The 26,464-nt window shown below is 52.0% G+C and overlaps 1 protein-coding gene across 2 annotated transcripts; it reads left to right on the forward strand.

The window, feature by feature from the left end:
* Positions 1-11,438: 11,438 nt before the first annotated feature.
* On the forward strand, positions 11,439-25,760 carry LOC308650728 (cancer-related nucleoside-triphosphatase-like). Of its 2 annotated transcripts, XM_081296989.1 has the most exons (5): positions 11,439-11,497; positions 12,681-12,843; positions 13,440-13,506; positions 18,977-19,183; positions 25,247-25,760. In XM_081296989.1, exons 1-5 carry the CDS (start codon positions 11,464-11,466, stop codon positions 25,313-25,315), a joined length of 540 nt encoding a protein of 179 aa, XP_081153115.1. In that variant the 5' UTR covers positions 11,439-11,463; the 3' UTR covers positions 25,316-25,760. The 2 variants fall into 2 exon arrangements, with proteins under 2 accessions (XP_081153115.1, XP_081153114.1); XM_081296988.1 differs by lacking the exon at positions 25,247-25,760 and having other exon boundaries at positions 18,977-20,063.
* The last annotated feature ends 704 nt before the right edge of the window (positions 25,761-26,464 follow it).

The raw sequence follows: 26,464 nt of genomic DNA on the forward strand, positions 1-26,464 counted from the left end.
CACGGTCTCCCACTAGTCTGTGAGGTAGGGAAGATCAAAGGCAGCGACTATTTCAGTTACTGACCCGTCTTTTCCCAGAAATGTGAGCATGCTCCTGAGGACGGACCTTCACTCTCCACTCACTCATTCTTACTGTCTTTTCCACACAGTTGAATGTAAATGCTCCCTTTCTCTCAGAAATGGACATGTTAGTCCCTGTGAGCTCAGGCACCATGGAGACTCCACTTATACACAAAGGGCAAATTCCCCTGCCTGAGAGCTTGGCGCTCCAAGACTATTTGTCCAGTCCTTGTTTTTCTTGTTACCATTTTTGGGACTGATGTAACATCTTTCCTAAAGTTCTGCTCACCAGTTTTGGACCTGCCCATAGCCAGAGCTTCCGCCACCACTCAGTCCCTTCTGCTTTTGCACCTCGCAACCTGACATCTGGCTCTTCCTTTTTTCATTACTAAGACTTTTTTCATCAGATCAATGACAACCTCTGAGCTATGAAATGCAAGGACACGTTGGAGCTGACATCACCTGGCGCTGGCAACAGGAGGAGCATGTCTGCATTCTGCATCAAGGGGTGCGAGTCCTCTGCCCGGGCCCTGGACCTGCCAGGAGGTGGAGGAAGGCCCACTTGGTTACTCTGTGTGTTCTCCTTGGCTCCTGTGGGTCCTCTCACCCGGGTCTCCATCTACTTCTTTGTCCTTCCCACTCAGTGTCTTCTCTGGCTTTTCTTTTATCTTCCCTAAAGGTTGATCTTCCCTAGAATTCCTCAGTAATCCTTGTTTTCTATCTCCTCCCACAGGCAGGGCCTGCTTCCTCCACCTGAAACTAAGGTTCCAATGCTGCCATTTTGAAATTCCTAAATTTTGAACAAAGCCCTACAGGCTTTTTTTTTCTGCATCAGATCCTGCAAATTATATGGCCAGCCCTGCCCAAGTCATCTCACCCATAACGGAGCATCCCCTTGTCACTGCAGCCAATGCCCTGTGTGCTGCACCTGTGCTGAGCCCCAGCCTCTTCCCCTGAGGGACAACTCAGAGACTCCCTGCCGACCCCAACCCTGGTGCGCTAGTTCACTCCGGGCCGTGGCTTTCTGAGCAGGCCCCTCTGCCCTCTCTTTCTGCAGGCAAAGCCCCAGTGCTGCTCAGGAAGCAGTCTCCTGCAGCAAATGGACAAGCACTTTATGATGCCCTGTGGTGCTGGCCTGCAGAGTGGGTGCGGATGGCTCCGCCTGGAAAACCTTCAAGATGATAGGATTTGCTAATCTGTCCCCACCGGAGCCACAGTCAAACCTGTAAAATGCTTCTGTGAAATGCTAGTGGAGCACATGGCTTCCTGTGATTCCACCAGACAACTTAGCCACAGAAAAATGCCGCAGGTAGCAGTACCAGTGACAGCTGCAAGAAGCCCTCTGATTAAAATGAACCATTTCGACCGATCACGAGCAGAGTTTACAGATTGGTTAAGTGTCGAGTCGCCTTTATGGCCACGGTAGCCACTAGAATCTGTCTTTTGAAATGCTCCCTGTCGCCCCGAGAAGACGCTGTTGCGTTTCTCCACGGCAGAGGCACGTGCCCAACTCCTCCAGGTGCTTTCCTGTCATTAAGAAGGACAGGAGACAGAAGCGGCAGGACTTCCCTGGCCTGATGCCCCAACCATCAGACATCTGTTTTAGCCAATCCTGATTTTTGAAAAGGTGTCAGAATTCAAGATCTGAGTTCCCACGAAAAAAAATTACACTGCTTTCCTGGAATCAGAGATAAAGGGCATGAAGAGCCAAACAATTGTGTTACCTTGTACTGTTCTTTGCACACGTACCTAAGAAATTAATAGAAAATTTAACAATGACCCATGGAAGAGCCATTATTCTATAAAACTTATCTTTCCTCAGTTAAATATTGGACGGACAAACTTGACCATCCTTTGAGTGAGTGACTCTCTTTCACACTGCCAGGTCTCCATACTTGGGGCCCCCTCTACCCAGAACATCCTCCATCTGGCCAAAGCCCACACCCCACAAGGACTCAGGGCCTCTTGGTCCCGGCAAAGACAGCCTTCCCTGTCCTCTAACCCAGCGTGCTCTGTGAGCAGTCTGCGGGCTCTTACCAGCCAGGTCGTCCCTGTGCCCTGACCCACAGTGGGAAGGAGGGAGATGGAATGCGGGAGGGAGAAAGGCAGACACAAAGGAAGGCAGGTGGGCAAGAGGGGCCGGGCCAGGCATCAGACACGTCTCTCCACGTTGGTGGAAGTCTGTGGTCTAGTGCTGCTAATGGCCGTACTGTCCCCCCAGTGTCTTCAATACTGACAGCAGCTGGCAAACAGCAGTGGGGACTGTCCATTGGTACACAAGTTAGCAGGTCTGTTTTCCTCTATGGTTCACTGAGATAAGCAGTAATTGTCCACAATTCAACCTTCATTAATTTCTCTATAGAAGACAACCCTTCGTTAAGGCCACGACATAACTTTAAACACTAATTGCTATCTTTGTTTAGCTAACAACCCTTAAACAAAAACACAGCTTAGGGCCAGATCCTCTCAGGGTAAGCATTGCGTTGATTTTCAGGTCACCCTACTATGAGGATGGGGTACTTCTAACCTGGCATGAACAGCTGTGGCTGCTGCCTCTCCAGCCTGGCTTGGCTGTCGCTACAGAACTCACCACCTTGGGCTCAAGCCCACTCACCGCGGCTCCTCCACTCTGACCAGGACAGGAAGAGATGAGTTGAGACCCTGAACCTGGGACCTGGTAAGGGGAAGAAAGAGGCAGGAGTCGAGTGCAGCTTGACCCAAACTTCTTGGCCCTGCTGACCCATTTCTGCCCTGGGACTTGGGATAAGTGTCCCCAGTTCCCTGCTGCACCTGGAGTCCCATTCTGACCTGTTGGTTGAGACTCGCTTCCTGCCAGCCTCCTGCCAGCCTCCCCTCAGGGGCAGATTGCTCTGTTCCCAGCAGGCACAGTTACCGGGGAGTACCCCTGGTTTGCATCCCGCCAGGCAGAGCAGGCTCACATGGAAGTTCTTTTTTTTTTTTTTAATTTTTTAAGGGCGCTCCGTACTGTCTTTCATAATGGCTGTCCCGATGTACACTCCCGTCAACAGTATACCAGAATTCCCTTCTCTCCACAGCCTCTCTGATGCAGTTCCATTCAGGTCCTCATCCCTTATTAATCCAGCACCCCCACTTCTGGGCAGTGCACGTGAAGGAAGCTGGTCTGTGTCTTGAAGGGTATCTACCCTCCCTCACACACTCACACACTGCACCATCGCCCACTGTAGCCAGGACGCGGAAATAGCCTGTGTGCCCGCTGACGCCCGATGGGGAGAAGACAAAACCGGGGTGTGTATGTGATGGGGAGCTGTGAGCCACAGAACAAGAGGAAGGCCCACCACCTGCAGCAGCATGGATGAGCCCCGAGGACAGGAGGTGAGATGACAGGGACAGTATCCCCCATGACTCTGCCTCTATGCAGATCATAAAATAGGGGAACTCCTAGAGACAGAGAGGCCAGAGGTCAGAGTGTCCTAACGCCCCTAGAGACATCGCTTGGGAGGGCAGTAATGGGAAACGTCTGCAAAGAGCACCTGCTCAGCCCCTGTTGGAGATGTGGATAGAAGGGACCAACTCCAGGGGTCTGGCGCAGCGTGGAGATCACAGGTGATCACACAGTGTGTCGGGTTGATGTTGGTTAAGACAGGAGATCTGAAGTGTTCTCACCCCAGGACAGAAGACAAAAACCAAGGTGGGGAGGGCACTCCAGTCAGCTGGCTTGTGGCAACTAGCCCACACACGACCCACAAAAGCATCAGAACCTCACATTGTGCGTAGCAGAGACATCCAACTGTGTCACTTGAAAAACAAAAACAAAAGGCTTTTAAAAAGGGCAGTGCAGAGGGCCTGCCTGGAGCCACCACCTAGACCACCTGGGCCTGGTGGTGACAGAGGTCAGCCTCTCGAGCCACCCTGTCCTTGTCTGTGCCTTACCAATACTGCGGCTTCGTGTTCTGGAATCTGTAAAGCACATTCTAACAAGCAGAGCACTCTTGAAAACAGGAAGAGTCCTGCTCACGCCCTGAGAAAGTGGCCCGCCTTAGGAGGTCCATGCCGCCCACTAAGGTGGGGGTGCCGTCCTGAGCACACCTGCCCAGGCAGCCTGCTGGCCAGGGCCGCTCCTGCAGCAGCACATGTGCCCCTTGTCTCCAGAGCAGATCTGCAGTGAGTCACCCTGTGCGTGTCCTGATACAATTACCCACCAACCCAGGCTTCCTAGCTGGGCAATTAACTAATTAATTGAGAGCCAGGGTAAACAATCGAGTCAATGTCTAAGCTGCATTAATTACTGTTTATGGAACTCTGTGTGCAGCCCACAGGGAAAAGTGCCACCTACGGAAGATGTCCTCTTTTCTGCATGGTGGTGGTGGTCAGGAGAGGTGCTCCTGCAGGGAGAGCTCCCAGCTGAGCCAGGCCCTGCGCTCTCCACTCTGCCAACCACTTGTGTTGGCTTTTAAAGAAAGTCACTTCTTGTCTCTGTAAATCAAATCCAAGGACACAGAGTCATTGAAACCCTTAAGGCCCTTTGAAATCGACCTGGGGTAGCCAGAGGCCACAGTGCATCTCCATGTCAGTGAGGAGTGTGGTGCAACCGGTCCTGAGGGAGGTTTTCAACAAGTGTCTAACAGCTCAACGTCCAGTTCAGGACTGTCTTCTCATGAGGCTTCTCTGGAAGCCTTCGCCTTTCCTCAATTCAGTGTGACACGTATTTATTGAAAACCACTGTGCCGGGCACACCCAGGAGCAACAAGATAAAAACATCCTGACTTGCAGGGCTTACAATCTAGCCGTGGAGGTGAGACGTGAGCACCACCAAGATCCCAGAGTAAGTGCTAACATTGAGACCTGCAGCTACTTCGGGAGGTCCACCCCCAGCCTGGTGGAGTCCTGAGGGCAGGTTTGTGGAGGAGCTGTCCCTTGATAGTAGTACTGCAGCCTGGCCTTGTTGTTGGTTTTTTTTTTTTTTTTTTTTTTTTTTTGAGTTTTTGCTCTTTTTGCTGGATGCATGTAACGGGGGAGATAAAGATTCATTTCAGGTGGAGAAAAGAGAGGGCCAAGGAGGACGAAGGAGCAGACAAAGAGCCAGGCACCGGGGACATCTCGGAGGGGTGCCTGGTTCTTCGTCTGCTCCTTTTCCACTGCACCCAAAGGGTCCACCTGGGGCTCCACCACTTCCTTTTGGCTGGGGACCATGTGTTCATGCAGGGCGTGGATGGCAGTGAGGCCAGGCCAGGCAGTGAGTGGGAGCAGCTCTAATGGCAGGGGCTGTGGGAGGCACATGTGCAGGCAGGCAAGGTCAGGCTGCAGAGTTAGTGCTTTCACTGCTGTCCCACCCCACAAACACGTGTTCAGTGCCCACTGCGTCCCTGGCCATGTGCCAGCTCCTGGGGTTGACAAGGAAAGTCATGTGGGCTGGGTGGTGGAGCCCGTGCCCAGGTGCCTGAGGTCCTGGGTTCCGTGCCCCCACCAGGTTTCAGTAGAGGTCAAAGTCAGCACAAGAGTGGAGATTGAGAGCCAGCAGAACGCAGTGGTGCTGAGGGGTGGGGATACACGCTGCAGGGGTGGTGGGGCCCTGGTGCTAGCCCAGACAGGTCCCAGGCTCTGAGTGGGAGCAGGGCAGAACTGCATTCCACCAACTCGTGGGAGGCAGAGCTCTCTGCTTCTCTACGGGAACCACCCTGGCCCCCAACTTCGGAGGGTGAAGGTGGCTTTGGAGCTTGATGTTTTCAGAATGTAGACTCAGCATCATCGACAGGACGAAAGTGACCGCTTAGTAAACATTTCACATAGAAACACGTTAGTTGGCTACTCAACACACCTTGACTGACCCAAACAGAGCCACAATCCCAAAATGGTGGGCGAGACTTCTCCCCCTTGCCTGGTGCTCTTCTCAGGCCCCTGGGGGCCTGCTGAGCTCCTGGAGGGAAAAGCAGCCAGCTCCAAGCAGCAGGTACCATGCCCTCAAGGCTCCCAGGATTTCAGTGGCCTGCTGATGCATCTGCCCCAGGCTCATCCCAGAATCCCTCCATCTAAACCCTTTCTTTCCGAAGGCTCTGTCAAACCTCGGTAAGCAGAGGCAGTATCATGCCGGCTGTGTTAGAAGCTGGCCTGGCAGCCCACGTTGTTCAACAGCACACAATCTAGATCCTTCCCACTGATGTTCTGGGGCCTGTTTGGACCTGCTCATAGGGAGCTTCCCAGCTGACCACCCTTAATCTTCCCAAAGATAATTCCTATATCTGAAGAAAGGCAAATGGAGATGCTGGGCCCTCTGCCAGGGAAGTGGAGCCTGTGGACTCCCCTGAGCCCCTGGACCCTGGGGCCAGGATTGGTCCTTCCCTTGAGTGGGGCTGATGGAAAGCGTGAGTGCCCGTGGTCCTTCAGGGCATGAGGGGGCAGGACAGAGGACTTGAGCCACCCACACTACACATGCTGGGACAGAAAAGTCCCTGCCCTTTCAGTTGGTTGCCACCCAGAGATAAGAAGGACCTTAGTTACAAAACCTTCTCTTCAGCCACGTCACTGAGACATGCTGTGCAGCCAGGTAAGTGCGGCCTCTGAGTTGCCTCAAGGAGCTTCCTGGTTAGTTCCCAGGGCTGGCCTTTTAGAAAGCATACCTGGAGCTCCTCCTCTGGAATGGCCATCCTGAATAAAGTTAGGCTCTGACCATGCTAATGAATTGTCACAGCACATTAGGTGACAAACATGGGCCATGCTTGTGTAGCCCGGGACACCTGGGCTGCAGCAAGAGGAGATAAGGCACTGTGGGCAGTGCCAACTGCACCAAAGCCAACGCAAAATCAAACCAAAACCAAGACAGCCAACACGAATGCTGATTTTCAGATTCAACATTCTAAAATGTTCTCTCCAAAGATGGTGGGTGTCTATGCTATGTGCATGGAAGGCATGCAGACAGAAGAGAAGAGAGGCCCTGTGTCTTTTCACTGGTATGTCCCAGTTTATTGTGGAATGGAAAGCTGGGCAGGGTTGGTGGAGGGGAGGGACAGTGAAGGGCTGTGGCAACTGGCAGTGGCCTGGGAACTTGCAGGCCAGTACCTGACTTCATGTGCATACTCCTAATTGGCCTTAACAGATAAACCTTTGCTTATGAATCTTCAATGCATTAGGAAAGGAGGCCCAGAGGGGCCAGAGGCACACCCTCCCTCCCTCAGCCACGCACTGGGTCATGGATGTAGTCAGCGTTGGCTGTAGGAACGGTGCTAAACCTTGTGCGTCTCTCTTTGAGAAAATGGGCTTACACACCACAGCGTGCATAAAAGACCCACAGATGTCTTTTAAAAAGCTGGTGGAGGTCGCTTCTGGGGATCTCTGTGGACTCTGGGACTCACAGCACACTTGGTGGCTTCGCCGGATGGTCTGCCTGATCTCTAGTTGGCCACATCAAACGTGGCCAGAGAGACAATGTGCACATCTCTAAGAGGCTGCTCCTCCTTGCTGTCAAGGGATGGGAAGGATGTGTGAATAGATGGATGGATGGATGTGTTGATGGATGGATGGATGATTAGATGGATGAATGTGGTGATGGGTACATACCTGGATGGATGGATAATGGCAGCCTTGGACATTAATCTCTCTATGGCTTGGTTTCTCCATATATAGCAAACTTTCTGATTAAAAAAAAAACAACAACAACAATATAATCTCTAACGTTCTTAGAACCGAGCCTGGCACACAGGAAGCACTATGTGAATGTTAGCTCTTCCCATGTTAGACGTGTGGACTGTTGAGAGGCTGGTGGCTAAAGGGCTTGCTCAGTGGCAACCTTTATTCAACAAGGGTGGGAGAGGAACTCTTCCCAGAGAGTTTGAATAAAGACATTTTCATTTTGAAAGAAAAAACGCTGCAACTCATGGGCATTTTTTTTTTCCTTCAAAATTTGGACCTCAGGTACAAAAGGCAGTGTTTTTAACTTAATCTTCTCAAGAGAGAAGTAATTTCAGTTTAATCCCTATCATTTACCACAGTATCTGGAACAGATAGTGGGAGAAAGGGAGAAAGGAAGGAAAAGAGGGCAAAGGAAGGAAGGGAGGGAAGGAAGGAGGGAGGTGTGTTCAACAGACAGCTCCCTTCAGATCGGCCACTAAATGCTCATTACATGCAGGGATTTGGGGTTCCTACTCATTAGAGACAGATTCAAACCAGAATAAGTGCCACGCTATTTTACACACAACAGATCCTCAACTGATGGGATCAGGTGGGAGGAACGACCTTGAACCTGAAGAAAACATAGTTGCAGAATGTGCCATCCTCCTGAGATGACGGCAGGGCCAAGCAGCTCTGCTCCCAGCCTCCTCTGCCCTGCACCTGTCTGGCCCTTGGAGTTCATTATGAAAATCTTGTTTATTCCCATTATTTCATGAGGCTAGAAGAATTCTGGTCATTTCCACTGGTTGGCTAGGGACTGAGGGGTTTCCTAAGACAGGGGACTTAGTTTTAAAACTAGGACAGTCCTGGGCTAAGGGAAATATGGAAAACCCCCACAGAACCTTGTTTTTCAGACTTTCTTGGCTTCTCTAACTTTAAGAGGTATTCACAAACTGCTTCCCTAAAGAACAGTGCTCCTTCTAGCCAAAGGGAGGCTGCACAAGGTCTGCAGGAAGAAGAGCTGCAGTCACATGTTCCTTGGGAATGTCCACCTTGTGTCCTGGTGTAAGGAGACAGATTGATGAGAATGTTGGGAACATGAGTATAAAATGGGCTCACTGTGCTGACCCCCATAAGCTTCCTTTACCCCAAAGCAATTTGCCTGTAGCCCTGCCTGGCCTGAGTGGACAGGACATGTCACATTCCTCAACAAACTGGGGCAGGGTTGAAGGTCAGGCAGTCAGTGTAGGTAAGGAATGAAAGGGGTGGAGAGAGGATGAGGACTGGCTATCAAACAGAGAAAAATGAGTTGTTAACCTCTGCCATCATGTTTCTGGGCACTCTGGGTTGCTAACAATTAACCTCCATGTCCCTGCTCTCAGGAAGGAAGAGAAGACAATAATCAAAAAGAGGGGTTCTGAGGTCTATAAAAGAGCAAGATGCACCCCTTCCTATGGATACCAGCTCTGGGGCCCCTTCTCTTCAGAGAAGTCTGTCTCTGTCTCTTTCTTAAATAAAACTTGCTTTCTATGATAGACTCACCATTTCTTGGGTATTTAAACTTCTGGGGAATAAGGACCTATTCCTGATCTCTAAAGGACCAGTATCACTAGCTCAGTTTACTGTAACATAATACCAGAGACTCGGTGGCTTAAATAGAAAACATATATTTCTCACAATTTTGAAGGCGGGAACCCCAAGAGCAAGGTGCAGACATCCTCAGGTTTTTGGTGAAGGTTTCTTTTGGTTTGCCAGTGTTGATCATCTTGTGTGCTTATAAGCAGAGCTCTCTTCCACCTGTTTGCAAGAGCATAGATCCCATTCATGACGGCTCCACCCTGTGACCTACCTATCTCATGATTCTTCATACTGGGTAGGATTTCAGCATGCATTTGGGGGACAGAGTCAGTCCACAGCATCTTGATTAGATGACAAAGGAAAATGCCATTCATTCAGGATGGTATTTTGTTGCTAATCACTTTGTCCCCTCTTGTTAATCTCCAGAAGACATGGTTAATTAACCTGTGCTACCGTTGTAAAACACAACACATAGAAGAAAACTGTACAAATCAGTGTTCAATCAATTATCATGGAGTTAAAACATTTCTGAAATCCCCCCAAAAGAAGTAGTTTTTAATGGATAAAGAACATCTGTTTAAGGAAGAGTTTTCTTTCTCTTTCCTGACACACTGAATCTCTAGATCTTGATTCTATATATCCTTGAGCTACCTACATTTGTGCCAGAATCCCATACAGAGCATCACAAGATGCTTCTGGTGAGCCTCTTCCAGATTGCCTGTCAGCAATGAAAAATGTTACCTTACCAACTTTTAGAATTAGTGTTTTAAAACAAGAGATACATTTGTCTGCATATATGTTTCCTTCCCCTTTCTTTCTTCCTTTTGGAAGATCATTCTATGGGTTTATTTTCCTATATCCTGTTCAGTGACTCAAATTTTCATGCAGGTACAAAATGTGAAAGGCCCTACATTACATTACCCGTGGGGATAAGTGATATACTGTTATAATAATATACTGTTATAAATGTTGCAGATATTTATATCTTATAAATCTGACTCATTTTTAAATTTTGTTTTGTTTCTTTTTAAGCAAGAAACTGAGGCCACATGACTGCCACATATTATAGGCTAACTGGAATCCAGGAGGTCTGTTGTGTGGGCGCAACCCAATTAAGCTGAGCACTCACTGAAATTGCTTTCTCAGCCAGGATGGAAAATGATTGATCACAAGTCAAACCACACATTAGACTGAAGGAGTTTACAGGTAAATCTGGCCCAAGGCCATTGCCATTTCATTTTGATGGGTGGAAATTTGAAGTGGTTAAGTGAGGCAGGGAGCTACTTAATTCTCTGCCTAAGATCCTTAGATTGGGGGGCAGGGGTATGCAGGGGAGACTGGCTTCCATGTGTGGCTGCAGATGGGATATTCACCTGAACCAGTGGCTCACACCCAGTGGACTTTAGGAACTTCCTGACAAAGGGCAAGTGTGCTGAGGACTCACCTAAGCCCAGTGACCCCTGTTAGATATGTTTACTGAGCTCCTGCACTGGGCCCCTGCAGACCAGACCAAGCCGGAATGGAGTCACTTGTGCAAGTACCTGGTTATCAAACTGAACTTCCAAGGAGGCTAGTTTTCCTAAAGCAACAGAAAATTCCAGCCCACCTGAGCCAGCACAGTAAGGAAGCTTCTTCTGTTTTAACCACATAAAGAGAGTAGCCCTTTGTTAAGCTCCTTTCTGCATGTAACTGCCAACCTCCTCTGCTCTGCTCATCGCCAAAGTACATTCTATTTTCAGACTCCAATAAAAGCCAAGTAGCTCTTTAGGTCTGTGTAACCTTGTCTTGACACTCCTCATCTTGAAGGTGGCGGTCAGGCCTCAGGGTAAGTTCACAGCTGCCCGGGCGGCTCTGGGACTCCGCGTGGTCACGAACACTGCGCTCCTGGCTGCATGTAGCCAGGCCTGCTCCTTTCCGAAGCCTGCCCAGAAGCAGAGGGGCAAGCCGCAGCCTGGGGGGCCTGCAGCAGAGGGGCGGCCCCAGGGCAGAACTCGGGATGCTCGGCGCAGCAAAGGCTCAGTAGCTGACACCGCCCGCCAGCCCCGAACCGAGGGCCACGCCCGAGCTCCAACCCGACCCCGGCGGCTCAGAGGTGCGCAGCTCCCGCAGCCCGCCCAGGCCTGGTCGGAGCATGCGCGGGCGGAGGCGCGGGCGCGGGGCGGGGCCTGCGGCTCGGGGGCGGGGCGGGGCGGGGCGGGCCCGAACCGGACGCGGCGGCGGCGGCTAGCTGGGCCAGCCAGCATGGCGCGTCACGTGTTTCCCACCGGGCCGCCAGGTGAGCGCTGGGCAGCGGGCCGGGGCCCCCAGAGTTCTGAGCTCGCGCTGCAGCGGCCCCGGCCCCGCAGGACCTCCGCGCCGGGGGAGGAGGCCGGGCCCCGGAGCAGGTGGACGCGGCCGAGGCCCGGAGGTGGCGGGGCGCCAGTGCGAGACCGGTGGCCGCGAATCAGTGCGGTCCTGGGACGGAGGTCGTCACCCGGTGTCATTCATTTAGCCCCAAGTAGCAAAGGTCACGTCCACGCAAAAAACCGCTCTTGCCCCAAGGGAAATGAAAAGATGGCCCTTCTGAGCCAATGAGTGACCCAGGTTACAGGACGAAAGAATCTCAAGAGTCAGTGCAAGCTCCAAGTCTGCTGCAGTAGGCGGGGCTTCCATAGGCCCCAGAAGTGGCCTTCTTAGCTGCAGCGTGGGTGGAAGCCAAGGTCAGCTCAGTGTAAAGACACAGGAGGTTATGGTGGGTCAGGCGCAGAGGCTGGTAGTAAATGGCTAGGGACTGAGGTACTACAGATAAGCCTGGATCTTACCTGCAACATTTCATCTCCCCCATCAGGATGTTCCTGTTGGCCAGGCCCAGGACTCTGCAGGGCCTTTAATATGGATAGGACCTCTTCAGAGCTTCAGAGCTTTAGAGCTTTTCATTGCATGGTGCAGACTCTGGAGCTTTACTTTACTAGGCGGTGTGTGAGGGGGGATTTAGGAGATCTGGGATTTAAGAGATGCATTTTAGGAGACTGTGGAATAAAGGGATTTTCCCACCAGTAAGCATTGGCCTGGTGTCCAGCACCCAGCCTCTGACCTAAGCATGGCCCCTGTTGTTTCCCTGGTGGAAAAGTGAGGAGGGTGTACCTGGGAGGAAACAAAGCTTAATTCTGGATGCAAACTCATCTTGGTAGCATCTTGGAAGCAGTCTGCACATGCTGGGGTTGCATATGAGACAAAGCTGAGGATGTTTCAGAACCTGAATAAACTTCAGGATGCCATTCATGTTTTCACTGTGTTTGTTTCTGCTAGCATTGAAACGTTTGTAACACCTGGAGCAATCAAGATCAGAGTGAGATTCATATTCATAAATCTGAGTGCAGCCTGCTTCTCTGCCTCCCTTTGTTGCCCTCCTGGAGTGGCACGTGTTGTGTGTGCTACTGGGAGCACCTCCTGATGGACCTCTTCTTTGTGTTTTTCAGGGGTTGGAAAAACAACCTTGATCCAGAAAGCCAGTGAGGTTTTGAAGTCCTCTGGGGTGCCTGTGGATGGATTTTATACAGAAGAAGTCAGGCAGGGAGGGAAAAGGACAGGATTTGACGTTGTCACTTTGTCTGGCATGCGGGGGCCTCTGTCCAGAGTTGGGTACTGATGCTTCATTTCTGTGGGTTTTATCCTTAAGCTGCCCTTCTATCCAAGTTCAGAGCTTTTATATTCTGACTCCACCAGAGCTAAATTCTCCAAAAGTGCCCTGTGGGGTTCTTGGATGCCACTCTGCCTCCCTTGCCCAAGGGTTCAGAGTCCGCGTCTCCCTGAGCTTGGGGCTGAGCCCGATGATCTCCTCTATCTTGAAGTATCTAGGGCTCGAGAGATGTGCCAGAAAAAGGAAATGGAGACCACTGTGGGAACAATAAGCACAGAAGGCACCACGTTTCATTTGGAATGTGGGCCAGAGTCCTGTGCTTTTCTCCCGTGGTAACTCATGGCCCTGTGTCTGGCCAGACAGCTTGGGCACTGGGGCTGCAGGGCTGCGGTCACGCTGCAAGGCCCTGGTGGGATGCAGACAGGCAGTGTGATGCAGTTCTCAGGAGAGGAGTCAGCGGGACCAGTGCTCAGAGCGGCCTCTTCACTAGGTGGTTGCTGAGGTCGGGGTGGATGTGCAGAAGGCCAGTGCTGCAGTGGGATGCCAAGCACCAGAATCCACACCAGACCCCTCCTCAAAGCAGTGTCTTTTCTTTCAGTCCAGACCCTGTGCCTGGAAAGCGTGAGTGCCGGGTTGAGCAGTTGGCACTTCCTGTCTTGAGGACCGTGAGTATGTGTTTCTGCCTCCTGAGCCTGCCTGTGCTCTGCGTCATGGAGGCTCCAGGGGAGCAGAATGACATTTGCTCCTTCAGGGAGGACAGTTGTGCAGTTTATGATTTAAACTCTCTAAACAGTTGAGCTAAGGAAATGCAGCGTGAGATACCCTGGGATGCACATGAAGGCCTTGCCTCTTGATTGGCACATACAGGTACTCCACTAGGGTGACCAGGAGGGCTCTCAAGTTCAGCTACCCACACCATAAAGACTGGACTGCCCTGCTTCCCTGAGTATGGAGCCCTTTCTCTGTTACTGTTCATTGCTGGGACTGAGGGGTCTGCATCTGTGTTCAGAGGCCTGTGTTCTCACTTTATTTTCTTGGCATCTTTGGCTTTGATCTTAGGACAATACTGGTCTCCCTCCTCTGATATTTGGAAGACTTTGTGAATGGTTGGTATTCATTTTTCTTTGAATGCATGGAAGCCACACAGGCCTAAAAAGCTTTTCATGAGAAGCTTTTTAATTATGAGTTTAATCTCTATTTGTTATACATTTGCTGGTTTTTGATTTCTTACTGGGTTCATTGTGGTAATTTGTGCCTTTTGATAATTTGTTCATTTCATCTAAGTTACAGTTTTATTTTATTTTATAAACTTAGTTGTGTTGGCTGAAATTTCTTTCATTCCTTCTTTATTTATAGCTCTTCTCCTGTTTTTTCCCTAATTAGTCTAGTTAAAAGTTTTTCAACTTAGATGATCTTTTCAAAGAACCAGCTTTTGGTTTTGTTGGCTATTATCTGTTTTTGCATTTATTTGTTACATATTATCAAGTCCTGGATCAAGTTCAGGGTCATGAACAAAACATACATAAGCTCACCTCTGGAGACAGCCTAGCAGGCTGTGGATGTGAGTGAGGCTGGGACCCCTGCTGTATAGCTGTGAGAGCAGCAAGGGGTAGGTGGGGCCTGGAGGCCAGGAAGGGGTCCCCAGGAGCTGATATCCACCAAGAGGAAGCCAAGAGGAGAGACTGTTGGGATGACTGGGGAGGGGTGGTCCAGGGAGAATCTTCTAGGTGGCAGGAGGAGGAGGAGGAAGTAGGATTGGTGAGGGTGGGGCTGAGGTACAGGCTGGGGGCCTTGCTGCGGATCTTAGACTTACTTTTGTGAAATGGAGTGGTATGAACTTGTCTCAAGAACCTGTTATAAACCTTCCAGGGCTTTCTACTGCACCAGGACTGGAATCCGACTTCCTTGTCGTCCACAGATGTCAGGGCCGTGCCCGTCTTAGGCTCCCAGCACTCACCATCTTTATAGCTGGCACTCCCTCCTCCTAGCTTGGGCCCTTCTGCCCCTCATCCCCAGAGTGCAGTTGAGCAGTGCAGGGGAGACTTTGGTGGTTGCCAAGACTGCTGGAGTTGATATCTAGCCTGCCCAGGGTGCCTCAAGTGGGTGGGGTCTTGTGCCCTGGTTGGGGGGCCACAGCAAAGGGGTTCAGTCTCCTTGGCCTCCTCGGCTGTGCTCACCTCCCCCTCCTTGTTCTCTCCTCTGGAAACCTTCCCTGTTCTGATCCCTGGGAACAGTCAGAAAATGTGGTATTTTTCCTTAAAATACCTCTATCTAAGTGTCCAAACAGCAAGTGAAATGCGTCTAATGAAATTCCCAGTGAAGAGCCTGGCTCTGAGCATCAAATCAATACGCTGAATTGATTTTTACTTCCTGTCGGCAGGCAGAGTTCTGGGAGAGAGGGCGTGTGCCTCATGTCTGGCTGCAGGGTTACATAAGCGTCCCCGTACTGACCACATCAAGAGCCTGCATCTGTCTTCTTAATTAGGAAACAAAGACAAGTTCTGTGCTGACCAGCAGCCCAGACCTTCAGGTGCCAGGTGGGAGCAGCCCTCCACTGGGCGTCCCTGCCCAGTTAGGGCCTGGATTTGTTTTCCAGAGCTAAAATATTTCTCCCCTCCAACCCCCACATTATTGTGATGAAGAAAGGAGAAGGAACCAGTGTTTAGCTTTTATAAAAACAAAAAGATTAGGCCACAAAAATAGGGGCAGATGGGTTTTGTTGTTGGCAGGTGGTGACCAGGTGGGCCGGAAGCTTTGGAAACCCCAGTGGTGCAGGTGAGGCCCTCCAACCAGGGCTGCAGTGTCGAGCTTGGGGCACCAGGACCTAGGAAAGGCTCTGACAAAGTGAAGAACTGTCTCTTATGTGTAAGAGCTTCACTAGGGGTGAAAGGCTGGTTGAGTCCTTTTAAAAATACTCTGAAAAATGTAAGAAAAATAATTCTCGGTTTGGACCAGCGTGGCTTGCCCATTTGTCCCCAGGGAAGCAGGATGGGCCGGGAGCTGGCAGCAGCTTGGGGCATGGGAGGCCAGGAGGCTCAGGTTGCTGCCTTAGCGTGGGTGTCTGCCAGTCTCTGCAGACAGAGCGGAGATGGAGCAGAGCAGGGGCGCAGGTGGGGAAAGGAGGAGGGCAGGTGCCTGTGGGAAAGGATCTAGACCTCTAGGAAGCCCCTCAGGCCCGACTGTGTTGGTGGCTCACCCCAGGGCTGACACCTCTCCTTGACTGAGAGCTGTCACTTATTATTTTCCTAAATATTGAAATTTTCTCTGCATATAGTAAAAGAAATGTTGTAAAATATTTAAAAAGAAGAAAGAAAATATGAGTAGCTCAGGCCTTGTCACTGGCACAGCCGCTGTGGGCCTGCTGTGCTTCTGCCCCGCTCTGCCCGGTGTGTCTGTTCAGTTGATCAGAACTGGGGAGTAGCCTCTGTCATTTTATGGGCATAGTTTGATTTTCCTATGGTCTGAGGGGCCTGGAAGACATCTCATAACTTAATAATCTTCAAAACTGAAGTTTGATGATCTGCTATCTCAGAGTGAGGATTTCATCTTCCATGTAGCTGTGGCCCCTCTGTATGGACACCTCGTTCCTGTGGGGAAGTGGCCTTGCCACCAAGCCCCCCCGCAGGAGCTCTGTACCCAGTTGTGCTGTCCTCTGTGGAGCCTGACGGGCAGTGTGGGTGGGAGGAGCCTGCGCTCTCAGGGCCACTCTCCCTGCCAGTGTGAGCACAGGCTTGTTTCAGGCACTTTGTGGGCACACTGATTTACACTTGGAAAACACTTCTTAGTTTTGATTTCCATTTTTAAGGTACTGATGAGGTTAAATGGTTTTCAGTTAGTTTGGGTTTTTTTTTTTTAGTCTAAATTGTTATTTCATTATCTTCCCATTTTTTTCCTCTTTGGCTTAGGAAACCTTTTGTAAGGCAGATAACCTTTTTATATTTATTGATTCTATTTTTCTGTTTGTCAATTTACTTTGGGGATTTTTTTTAAACATAAGGAAAGCTTGGCCCTATTAAAAATTAACATAAAATTTTAACTTTACTTTTCTTCTTTTCTGTGCTTTTGCTTTCAGTCAGTCCGTCTGGATTTATTTTGAATGTAACACAAGGAGACAGTTGGGTTCCTTCCAGATTCTTAGCTTGCTTGCTAAAACCATTTATTAAACAACTCACTTCCAATTAGTGTATTATGCTTCATAAATCATATTTTAAAACCCAAGTGTGTGTGATGTTTCAGGGTCAGCTGTTACCTTCTGTTGATCCTTTCATTTTTGTATCAGTACCATACTACTTTAATTACAATCATAATTGTAATTTTGTTCTTTGAAAAATTGCCTGTGCGTTCTCATGTGTTGGTCCTTCTGTGTTGCCGGGTGCTGATGGCAGCACGCTGGTGTTGACTGTCACTGAGTGCAGACTCCGTCAGGCTGGAGGCTCAATCCTCAGAATGCTGCCATGATGTTCCTGTTTTGCAGAGGGGGTGCCCAAAGCCTTGCTGGGTGGCACAGCTTCTGTGAGTTAGAGCTGTCCTGAACTGTGGAATTGAGAATGCGCTGGAGCCATTGGGGTGACAGGAACTATGCGTAGCTAAGGCCGTGCTGATGGAGAGGACATGGTCGTTTTCCAGACAGCCTCCTTCCCGTGGCCACAGTGCGGTTCCTCCCTCTCCCCTCGTAGCGTCTTCCAGTGCCCTGTTCACAGGGCTCTGATGAGAGTGGTCTCCTCTGCAAGCCCTAGTGGCAAGCAGGTTGAATTGCTGTCCTTGGAGTGCCTGTCCCACCAAGGCGTGGCGCCTTGGGGCGCTGAACCCCCAGCCAGGACTGCCCCCAGCCACTTGCCAGTTAGACACAGGTCGTCAGGGAGTCTGTTCACTCCCCCACAGGCAGCTTCCAATAAGGAGAAGGTCAGCAGGCAGCAGAGATCAAAGTTCTTCTTCAAAGTTCTAGTAGCGATGAACATTTTTACTAGTGTGTGAATTTTTTTGAAAACGGTTGTGGTGAATGCTGCAGGTGTGAGGACAGCAGTCCCTACACCTGCCGTCGGGTCCGAAGCCCAGCAGGCCGCTGGCTGAGCAGCTCCATGCACATGCTGCTCGCCACCCATACATGTGGGGTTCGTGCCTGTGCCTCTGTCCACCTGGGCACATGAGTGCTGCCTGCCTTGGAGAGCGGCTTCTTCACGGTGAGAGGGATTTCTTGGACACAGTTCCTTGTTCCTGGAGGAAGGTGTATGCAGGGTGTGACGCACAGGCGTGGGTGGAGCCTTGGAGTGGGACATCTTGTGTTGGACTCCAGACCCCTCAGTGTGCTCTCTGTGGGGTACCCCTATAGGAAGTGCGGACACCTGCCTCACAGTGGCCAGAGGCCTGATGGCTCTGCTCAGGGATGCCTGGTGCCCACGCTGAGGGTGTCCATGGAGAGGAGGTTCTGGTCATCCTGGAACAATTGGGGCAATGGGCAACAATACCTGGGAGGCCTCCCGTCACGGTTGGGTCTGTATTTGCCAGGGAACTAGGGCCAGAGCAGACCTGTTAATCTGTCCCGGGCCTCACAGGCCTAAGCCTCCAGAATGGTACTCAGGGCCCTTGTCACGAGGAGGGGCTCTTTACACTACATGCCGCCTATCAGCTGGCAGGACCTTCTTGGCCCCAGGACAGCTCTCCCAGTCTCGAGGACCTGTGTGTTGGCTTAGGTGACTGTGTGTGTATGGTTAGGACATGTAGGAGGGGCCTCCACCTGAGCCACCTCAGCCCTGAGAAGGACACTGGTGCATTGTGGATCAGCTTCTGCTGCAGCTGGGCCCAAGTGGGGAAGAGCCTAGTGGTTGTCCAGATGTCTCAGAGAAGACTCAGAATCGAGGTCAGGAGGCCAGAATCATTGCTGTCTTGTTTCTTTTAAACCTGAGGTATTTAGGTGCCATCTGTTTTCTGGGTACATATAAATATGAAGTGTGGTCACTCCTGGGACCATCGCAGAGGAATAGAAATATTGCAGGAAGCCAGGGCTTGGGGAACCAAGTGCTCCATGCTGAAAGTTCCTGGGAGCCCTTGTCCTAGGTCTGCATGCAAGGACAGTCTGTGGCCCTTGGGCCCTGCAAGTGGTGTGGCCTGGTGTCCAGTGTGATTCTCCATCCCCAGGTGGGTTCCAGTGGCCCTGGGCGCAGAGTGTGTGTCATTGATGAGATCGGGAAGATGGAGCTCTTCAGCCAGCCTTTCATCCAGGCTGTGCGCCAGACACTGTCCTCGCCAGGGACCATCGTCCTGGGCACCATCCCCATCCCCAAGGGAAAGCCACTGGCCCTGGTGGAGGAGATCTGGAGCAGGCCTGACGTGAAGGTGTTCAGTGTGAGTACCCGTCAGCAGAGGCAGCACCCTCGCCTGCTCCTGGGCCTTGACACGCCGCTCCTCCCTACTGCAATGTCATGAAACCATCCTCTACATGCTGACAGACCATGGGGGTCATGGAGTGTCCTGTCCCCATGGCCCCCTCCCGCCCTCCTGTGCCCCTGCGTCTGCCCCACCGCCCCCTCCCACCCTCCCTTGCCCCTGCGTCTGCCCTGCTGCCCCCTTCTACCCTCCTCTGTGCCTGCGAGTGCCCTTGGCGAGCTCTGCTTGCTGTTCCCACCCCAGGATAAAAGCCTCCCAAGTGCAGGTGGTGAGTGAAAGGTGCCGGCTTCTCAGTGGGGCTGCAGCAGAGTGAGCACCCGCTTCACATTGGCAAGACCACCTGGCCTGTGGGCCCTGGTGTGATGTTGCCACCGAGCATCCTGTGGCTGGTAAACAGCCATTAGCCTTCAACAGCCAACCAGCGAGGCATGCGCACCTCTCACGTGTGCACTCCCTTGGCAGGTGCTGACTGAGCACCTACCGTGTGCATGGCATTGTTCCACGTCTTGGTGGGTCTGTTCTTAGGGAGCTTGTGGCCAAGTGCAGGTGGCCGAGTACACGAGCCGGATGCCCTGTGTGGGGAAGGGAGGCCCGGCAGCATGGCCAGGTGGCCTGGTGGTGGGCAGCACTCAGTGGAGGGCTGTCCCAGGAGGTGACGTCTCAGTGGAGGCTGGAGTCCTCATGACAGTGGCTTCTGAGCCAAGTGCTGCCCTCCTGCCCCTCTGCGCACTGCCTCTGTGGTAGAGGTTTGTGATGACAGTGTCTGTGGGGTAGAGGCAATGAGTGCCAAAAGGTCACAAGATGGCACGTTCATGCTGGAAGGCTGGTAGTCTTAGCACCAGGGACCTGAGAGTCCTGAGGAGGGTCAAGGGAGCTGAGGGCCATGTGCAGAGTGAGTGCTGTGTCTTGAGATGAGGCTGCGTCCCCTGCTCTAGGGAGGAGGTCGTCCTCCAGGCAGGGCCATCACTGCTCCTAATGAGGGTACATGAAGCATCAGCTCCGAGAGCGAAGGGGGGCCCTTTCTGGTCCTGGCTTATGAACCAGAACCTTGTTCCTTGTCAGCAGACCTTAGCAGCTGGCTTACATGTGGTCTTGGGTCCTTTCTGATCCTAAGACACAGTGGATGTTTAAAAATGTGTCTGAGAATGTCCTCTGCCTGCAGCGTTCCTGGAGCAGGTACCTGTGAGGAACAAGGACCATGAGGCAGGAGAGGCATGCAAGGGAGGAGTCTGAGCAGAGGGGAGGGGTGGGGAAGAGAAGGGAGAAGGCCCCCCACCCCCCACCCCCACTCGGTGAACACACAGGTGGGAGGGGCTGGAGCGCATGGCGTGGCAGGGAGATGCCCCCAGAATCAGTGCCAGGCAAACAACTTTACTCTTCAGAAGAACTTGGGGCAGGGTGGGGGAAATCATGTTTTGTTCTCCTCACCGCCCTAGAGCCTCAATGACATCTGTAGGACAAGCAGAAAGCCTGAGAGATGGGGAGGAGGCAGATGGGCTGGGGACCTCTGGACCCAAACTGTGGCATGATAGACATGGCTGCTGGGAGTGCTTTGCCTTGGGGGAGAAGAGGCGGCCAGCAGATACTGGCTTCCAGCCACTGTGTTGGGGTCACGGGGCAGGATTGAGCCTAGCGTCTGGCTACCGTCTCAGTGACCATCACAGGCCCTTGAAGCAAATGAAGAATAGAAAGTCTCAGAAAGAATGAAAGTCTTAGCAAAAATAGAGAAGATAGGAGAATCCCAGGAATATTATAGAACCATGAAACACAGTAACCAAATTAAGAAGTTAATCCACAGGCCCACCCTTCTGGGGTTGACAGAAGAAAGAACCAGTGGATTTGAAGACAAAGCAACAGTTTACCCACAGAGCGGGGGACAGTAAGGTGTAGTTGCCCAGATCTCCCATGTTTGTTAAAGGACACAAACCTACAGATTCAGAAAGCCTGGTGACCCTCAGCAGGATAGACCAAGCGTCCATGCCAAGAGCCTCAGCACCAAGCCTTAGACATTGAGACGAGTCCTGAGGGCAGTGAGAGAAAAGCGGCCCCTGACTCAGGCAGAAGCAGCGACTGCAGAGAACCCTGTCAGACCAGGGGCCGGAGGTGCAGCTCTGCTCCAGGCTAGGAGCAGCACCTGGGCACCCAGAGGACTCTGCCCAGGTGAAGGTCCCTCAGGAACCTGGGGAGGACACTCTGCGCAGAGGCAGAACTGCACACCATGGCTGCATGTCCCAGGCTCTCCAGATCACATGGGGCAGGTGAGACAGAAGTGAGGACATTTTCTAGTGTGTAAGTAGATGAAGAAAGTCAGTCTCCAGAAGGGAAGCAGAGCCCTGCTCCAGTCGCCTCCACTGCCCCGCAGGTGTGGCGGGAGAGCTGTGGTGGACCTGCCACCTGCCCTCGGGAGCTTGTGGGTGCTGCTCTCTCCCCTGCAGGCTCCCCAGCGAGGACAGCAGCCCTGCTGCATGGAGGGGACCTGCCAAGCAAGCGTGCATGGGATACATCCAGCTATGGGATGTGTCCAGCCATGGCTGGGCAGAAGGGAAGGCCAGGCAGGGTGGACAGGTCTCTGGAGGGACCAGAAGGCCTCTCCAAGTGCTGCTTGAGCACCAACCAGCCTTAGGCAGGGGGAGGATCAGGCTAGTGGTTACCTGGGACAAGAGTTTGTCTCCAGTGAGTAACTTTTAAGCTCAGAGTGGACTTTGGCATTGCTGCCATTGGTCTCTGTGAGAGAAGTCACCAATTTGTTCTGCCTTCCAGCCTGCATCACAGCATTGGCAAGGTTCAGATCCTCTGCAGTGGGCACCTCGGGTGCCATGAGCCTGGCGCCTCGCCATTAGCCACTGAGCTGCTGATATTGGCAGTACCATATCGGTCAGCCCAGGTGCTTCCCTGACCTGCTGTGTGCCGCTGGACTCCTGGTCCTGCTTGTTCTGCCTGGAGACCTTCCAGCCACAGGAAGGTCTTGGAGGTGTAGGAACTCTGCCGAGGCTTGGGCACTGACCATGGCCTTCTTGAAGTTATGCTGGTCTTTCAGGGCTTTGGCCAAATTTTTTCATGGCTTCTAAAGCCTATTGCTCTCTAAATATAACCACTAAAAACTTTTAAAAATTTTTTAAAACTTAGTATTTGGCTAATGGAGGCTAATTATGAAAACAACAGGTAATGGCTGTGTTGATGCTGGAGAGGCAGAGGTGAAAGCCTTTTGGATCAAGGGGACTGGAAAGGGTGATGTGTACTTTCTGTAGTTTCCTGATGAACAGGGCAGAGCAGACTCGCAGGCTGGGAGCGTGTGTGGAGGCTCAGCCTGCAGACTCGCCCCACCAGCAGCATGCAAGGCGGGAGGCAGCATCCACCAGAGCCTGCAGCAGCAACCGTGCCCACTGTCCTCGGTGACTCCAGAGTCTGAGCACTGGCATGATCCCGCGACTCTGCTGCCTCCGTTCCTGGAGATAAGGCACGTGGTTTGGCCACACAAGCTCAGATGCTTAGAAGTTATTTGATTTTTCTGCTTTATAAAAGTGTTAATTTAACCCAAATCTACTTTCATGGTCAGAATCCAGAGCCCTTTAAACTTGCTTCTTTCACAAAGCCATTTTTATTCTTTCAGTTGTCACTTTGGGGTTGCAGGATCACAAGCGTACTAGATGCTAGGTCCCAACTTCTAATATGGAAGTTTTTTGACCTCATGCTCTTCTTCCTGTGTGTATGTTAAACAAATAGGACATAAATTGTTTTCCTTTTACTGGGAATTCTGTACCACACACCTGCTCTCTGGATGCAGAGCCAGGGCTAGAGCTCATTCACCAGATGCTGGATACAGTGAGATCAGAAGTCAGTGGTGGTCAGGTCTTTGTACAGAAATTGAGAGGCCGATCCTGAAATGCACATGAAAATACAAGGGGCCCAGCTGATTAATCTGCAAAAAGAACAATGTTGGAGGACTCACACTTGCTGATTTTAAGTTTCACTCAGAGTAGTTGAAACTATGGCACTAGTGCAGGGTAGACATGGAAACCTTCGGAAGAGAGTGGAAAGTTCAAAAACAGACTCTTAGTCTGTGATCAGTTGATTTCTGTGAGGGAGCTTGGGTAGTGCAATGGGGAAAGAGCAGTGTTTTCCACAAACAGAGCCGGAAAACTGGATAACCACATGCAAAAGAATGGAGTTGGGCCCTTACTTCACACTGAGCACAAAATGAACTCAAAATAGGTAGATTTAAATATAAGAGGTGAATCTATAGAACTCTTGGGAGAAAATATAGGACTCAGTCTTTGTGAACAGCAGCTAGGCAAAGCCTTGTTTGAAAGAACACCGAAAACTTAAATGACAAAGGAAAAATAGGTAAGTTGGACTACACCCAGAGGGTCAGCTTTTTGCTTCAGAGCCTCCAGCCAGAATGGAAGACAAGCACAGAGGGGAGAAGAGGCTGGCAAATAATGTACCAGATGGGCCGTGGCCAGAGTCCCACACCTGTGGTCCTGCTCACATAGTGTCCAGCAAAGGCAGAAGTGGGTAGAAGTGGCCAGGGAGGGTGTGAGGGGGTAACAGGATGGGGTTTCTGTGTGGGGTGATGACATGTTCTAATCTTAGATAGCATGAGGATTGTGGACTCTGAATGTGCTAAACACTGAATTCTACTCTGGAGGTGAGTTTTATGATGTATGGATTATGTCTCTGAAACCCCACCACCACCGCACAGAGAAATCAGGTAGGAGGTCCACCTGGAAAACCCAGGCACCATTGCCTTCTCTGGGAGACACAGGTCAACACTTAGTGACCACCTCTCTTCTGCATGTGGAGAGAAGCGTAATGCCATTTGGGGCTTCCCCTTCTCACAGAGCCGCTGATGAGGTCCTGGGACCCCACCTGGTGCCCTCATCCAATCCGAATCATCTCCCAAAGACCCCAGCCCCAAATGCCATTGTGCAGAGGGATTAGTTTCCCAGACATTGACCTTGGTGGACAGTCAAACCAGAGCTGGCCTGCTGGGGCCCGCTGCTCCTCTCAGGCCTGCCCACACTGGCCTCTGCAGGCCTCCAGTGTACCCCTTCCTCATACCAGGTGTGTCTCTGCTCAGGTCCCTCCATGCCCAGGTGCACCCAGCTGTGGAAGCCCTGGGCTACCCCTCCAAGTCCTGTGCCTCCCTGGCCCCTTCTTGGTCACCCCTGCCCCCATTCACATTACCTGTCTCCTGGTCTGTGAATTCCACGATGTTAGGGTCCTTTCTGAGATGTTCTTGCCTTTGTGTGTGGAGTGGGTGTCCATGTGGGCCTGGGGGGGGGGCACAGTGACAGGAGGAGTCAGTCTTGCTCTCCTGAGCCCTCTGCGTTCTCTAGTTCTGCTTGAGTCTGGCAGTGAGGGCTGGAGTCTGGCGGTGAAAGCGGTGAGGGCCGAGTCTGGTCGTGAGGGAGACATGCAGCAGCAGGGCAGGTGGGGCTGGAACAGGCTCTGGCTGTCTTGATTGACCTGTTTGTGTTTGATGGAAGACTCATGCCTTTTCCTGTCACTTCTCTGGCTCAGCCCCTCCTCTTGCAACACTCAGGTCCGCCAAGTCCCTGGAGGGCCAGGTAGTTCTGACTTGGGAGCATATTCAGGGTTCTGGGTGCCCCTGGGTATCTGGTGGCTCCTTCTGTGGCAGTGTGACGGTCCCGCCTGCCCTCCCAGGGATTGAACCCAGGATGCTTAACCACTGGGCCACAGCCCTGCCCCTTTTTAATTTTTCTTTTGGGACAGGGTCTCACTAAGTTGCTGAGTCTGACCTTGAACTTGAATCCTCCTGCCTCAGCCTTCTGAGTCGCTCGGGGTCACATATGTGCACCACTGTGCCTGGATCCTGGCACTTCTTGAGCTGTCTCTGCAGAGCTGACAGTGAGACTGAGACACCTGTCCCATCCCAGAGCGTTCCTGGCGAGCTGGCTTCGGCTCCCTCCCAGACTTCCTGGCTCTCCTTGTCTGTGTTTCCTCTCAGGGCAGAGGGAAGGAGGGAGCTCTGAAGCCTGCTCTTTGCCTGTCCCACAGGTCACCAAAGAAAACAGAAACCTCCTTCTACCGGATATCGTGACGTGGGTGCAGAGCAGCGAGAAGTGAGGTGGGGCTGCTTCCTGCACTGCTGCCCTCAGGAGGCTCCCAGTGGCCTGCTGCGAACGGCCATGCCTCAAGGCTTCTGGACCTTGCGGCCAGGAAGGCTGACAGCTGCTTCTCACAAGGTTCAGCAGGTCAGGGTGGCCGTGTGCTGACCACAGCCCCTCACAGCCTGCTCACGCTCAGGGCTTTCTGTTCATTCCTCCTCAGCCGTGCATGGTCTGGTAAAGCAGGAACCGAGCAAAGGTGCTAGTAGTCACTGGAATTTGCTCCACTGAAGTTTGTCCTTGTGTCACCATGTGGACAGCAAGCTCACTGCCTGTTCACCGCAGGTCCTGAAAGTGAAAGACCTGTCCAGGGTTCTGTCTCCTGCAGCACGAAGTCTTGTTTCCTAGGAAAGCCATTTGGGGTTCTCCTCCATTTCTTGTGTATTTCTTCATTAATTGCTAAATAAAATGAAAGCAAACCTGGTGTTTCAAATGCACAGGTCTTTCTGTGGGTGGTCCATCTGGCCTTGGAGCGGCCCTTGCCACCTGACACTCAGGCTGAAGGGCAGCAAGAGCTTGGCCAGGTTCCTTCAGAGCCCTACCTGGGTCTTTGGCTTGGGTGCATTATTTTAACTTTTGAGCCTTGTTTCCCTTCCAGGAAAAGGGCCAATGGCTGTCCTCAAAGCAGGTGGTAAGAATGCAGAGTGAACTATTCTCAGCACTGGGCTGGCCAGTCAAGAGGAAGGTCAGCCCACAGCAGAGGCTCTATAGAAGAGGGAGGTAGAAAAGCCTAGGCACTGTAGGATTATAAGACTGCCCCCCACGGTGATCCTCGAGTGATAGCTCCGTGTTTTCAGGTCATTTTGGGTGAAGAACTGTGATTTTCCAGGATTTTTTAGCAACCAGCTATGGCACCCCTGCTCTGTAACCGACAGGGCTGGGCACCTGCAGGTGGCAGCACCTGTGTGGCACACGGGCAGGGCCCAGGCACAGCCTCTGAGCAAGACCAGGGCCTGCAGCCAGGCAGAGCCCTGGACGTGTCTCCTGGAGGGACCACAGCAGGTGGCCTCCAGACTGGGAGCTAATCCCTCAACCAGGGCCTCCTGCCCAGGAGCAGGAGGGGCTGCCTCCTTCCACTGTCCCTGTCCTGGTGGCCAGGTGCTGCGTC

The sequence above is a fragment of the Spermophilus citellus genome (genome assembly GCF_964194105.1).
Source record: "Spermophilus citellus genome assembly, chromosome: 6".
Classification (NCBI taxonomy): domain Eukaryota; kingdom Metazoa; phylum Chordata; class Mammalia; order Rodentia; family Sciuridae; genus Spermophilus; species Spermophilus citellus.

What these genes read in the sequence shown, in the direction of transcription:
- LOC308650728 (XM_081296988.1), top strand. Translation starts at nt 11,464, where the DNA reads ATGGCGCGTCACGTGTTTCCCACCGGGCCGCCAG. An exon ending in GTTTCCCACCGGGCCGCCAG is followed by an intron (nt 11,498 to 12,680) that starts GTGAGCGCTGGG and finishes TGTGTTTTTCAG; the next exon opens with GGGTTGGAAAAACAACCTTG. An exon ending in CACTTCCTGTCTTGAGGACC is followed by an intron (nt 13,507 to 18,976) that starts GTGAGTATGTGT and finishes CTCCATCCCCAG; the next exon opens with GTGGGTTCCAGTGGCCCTGG.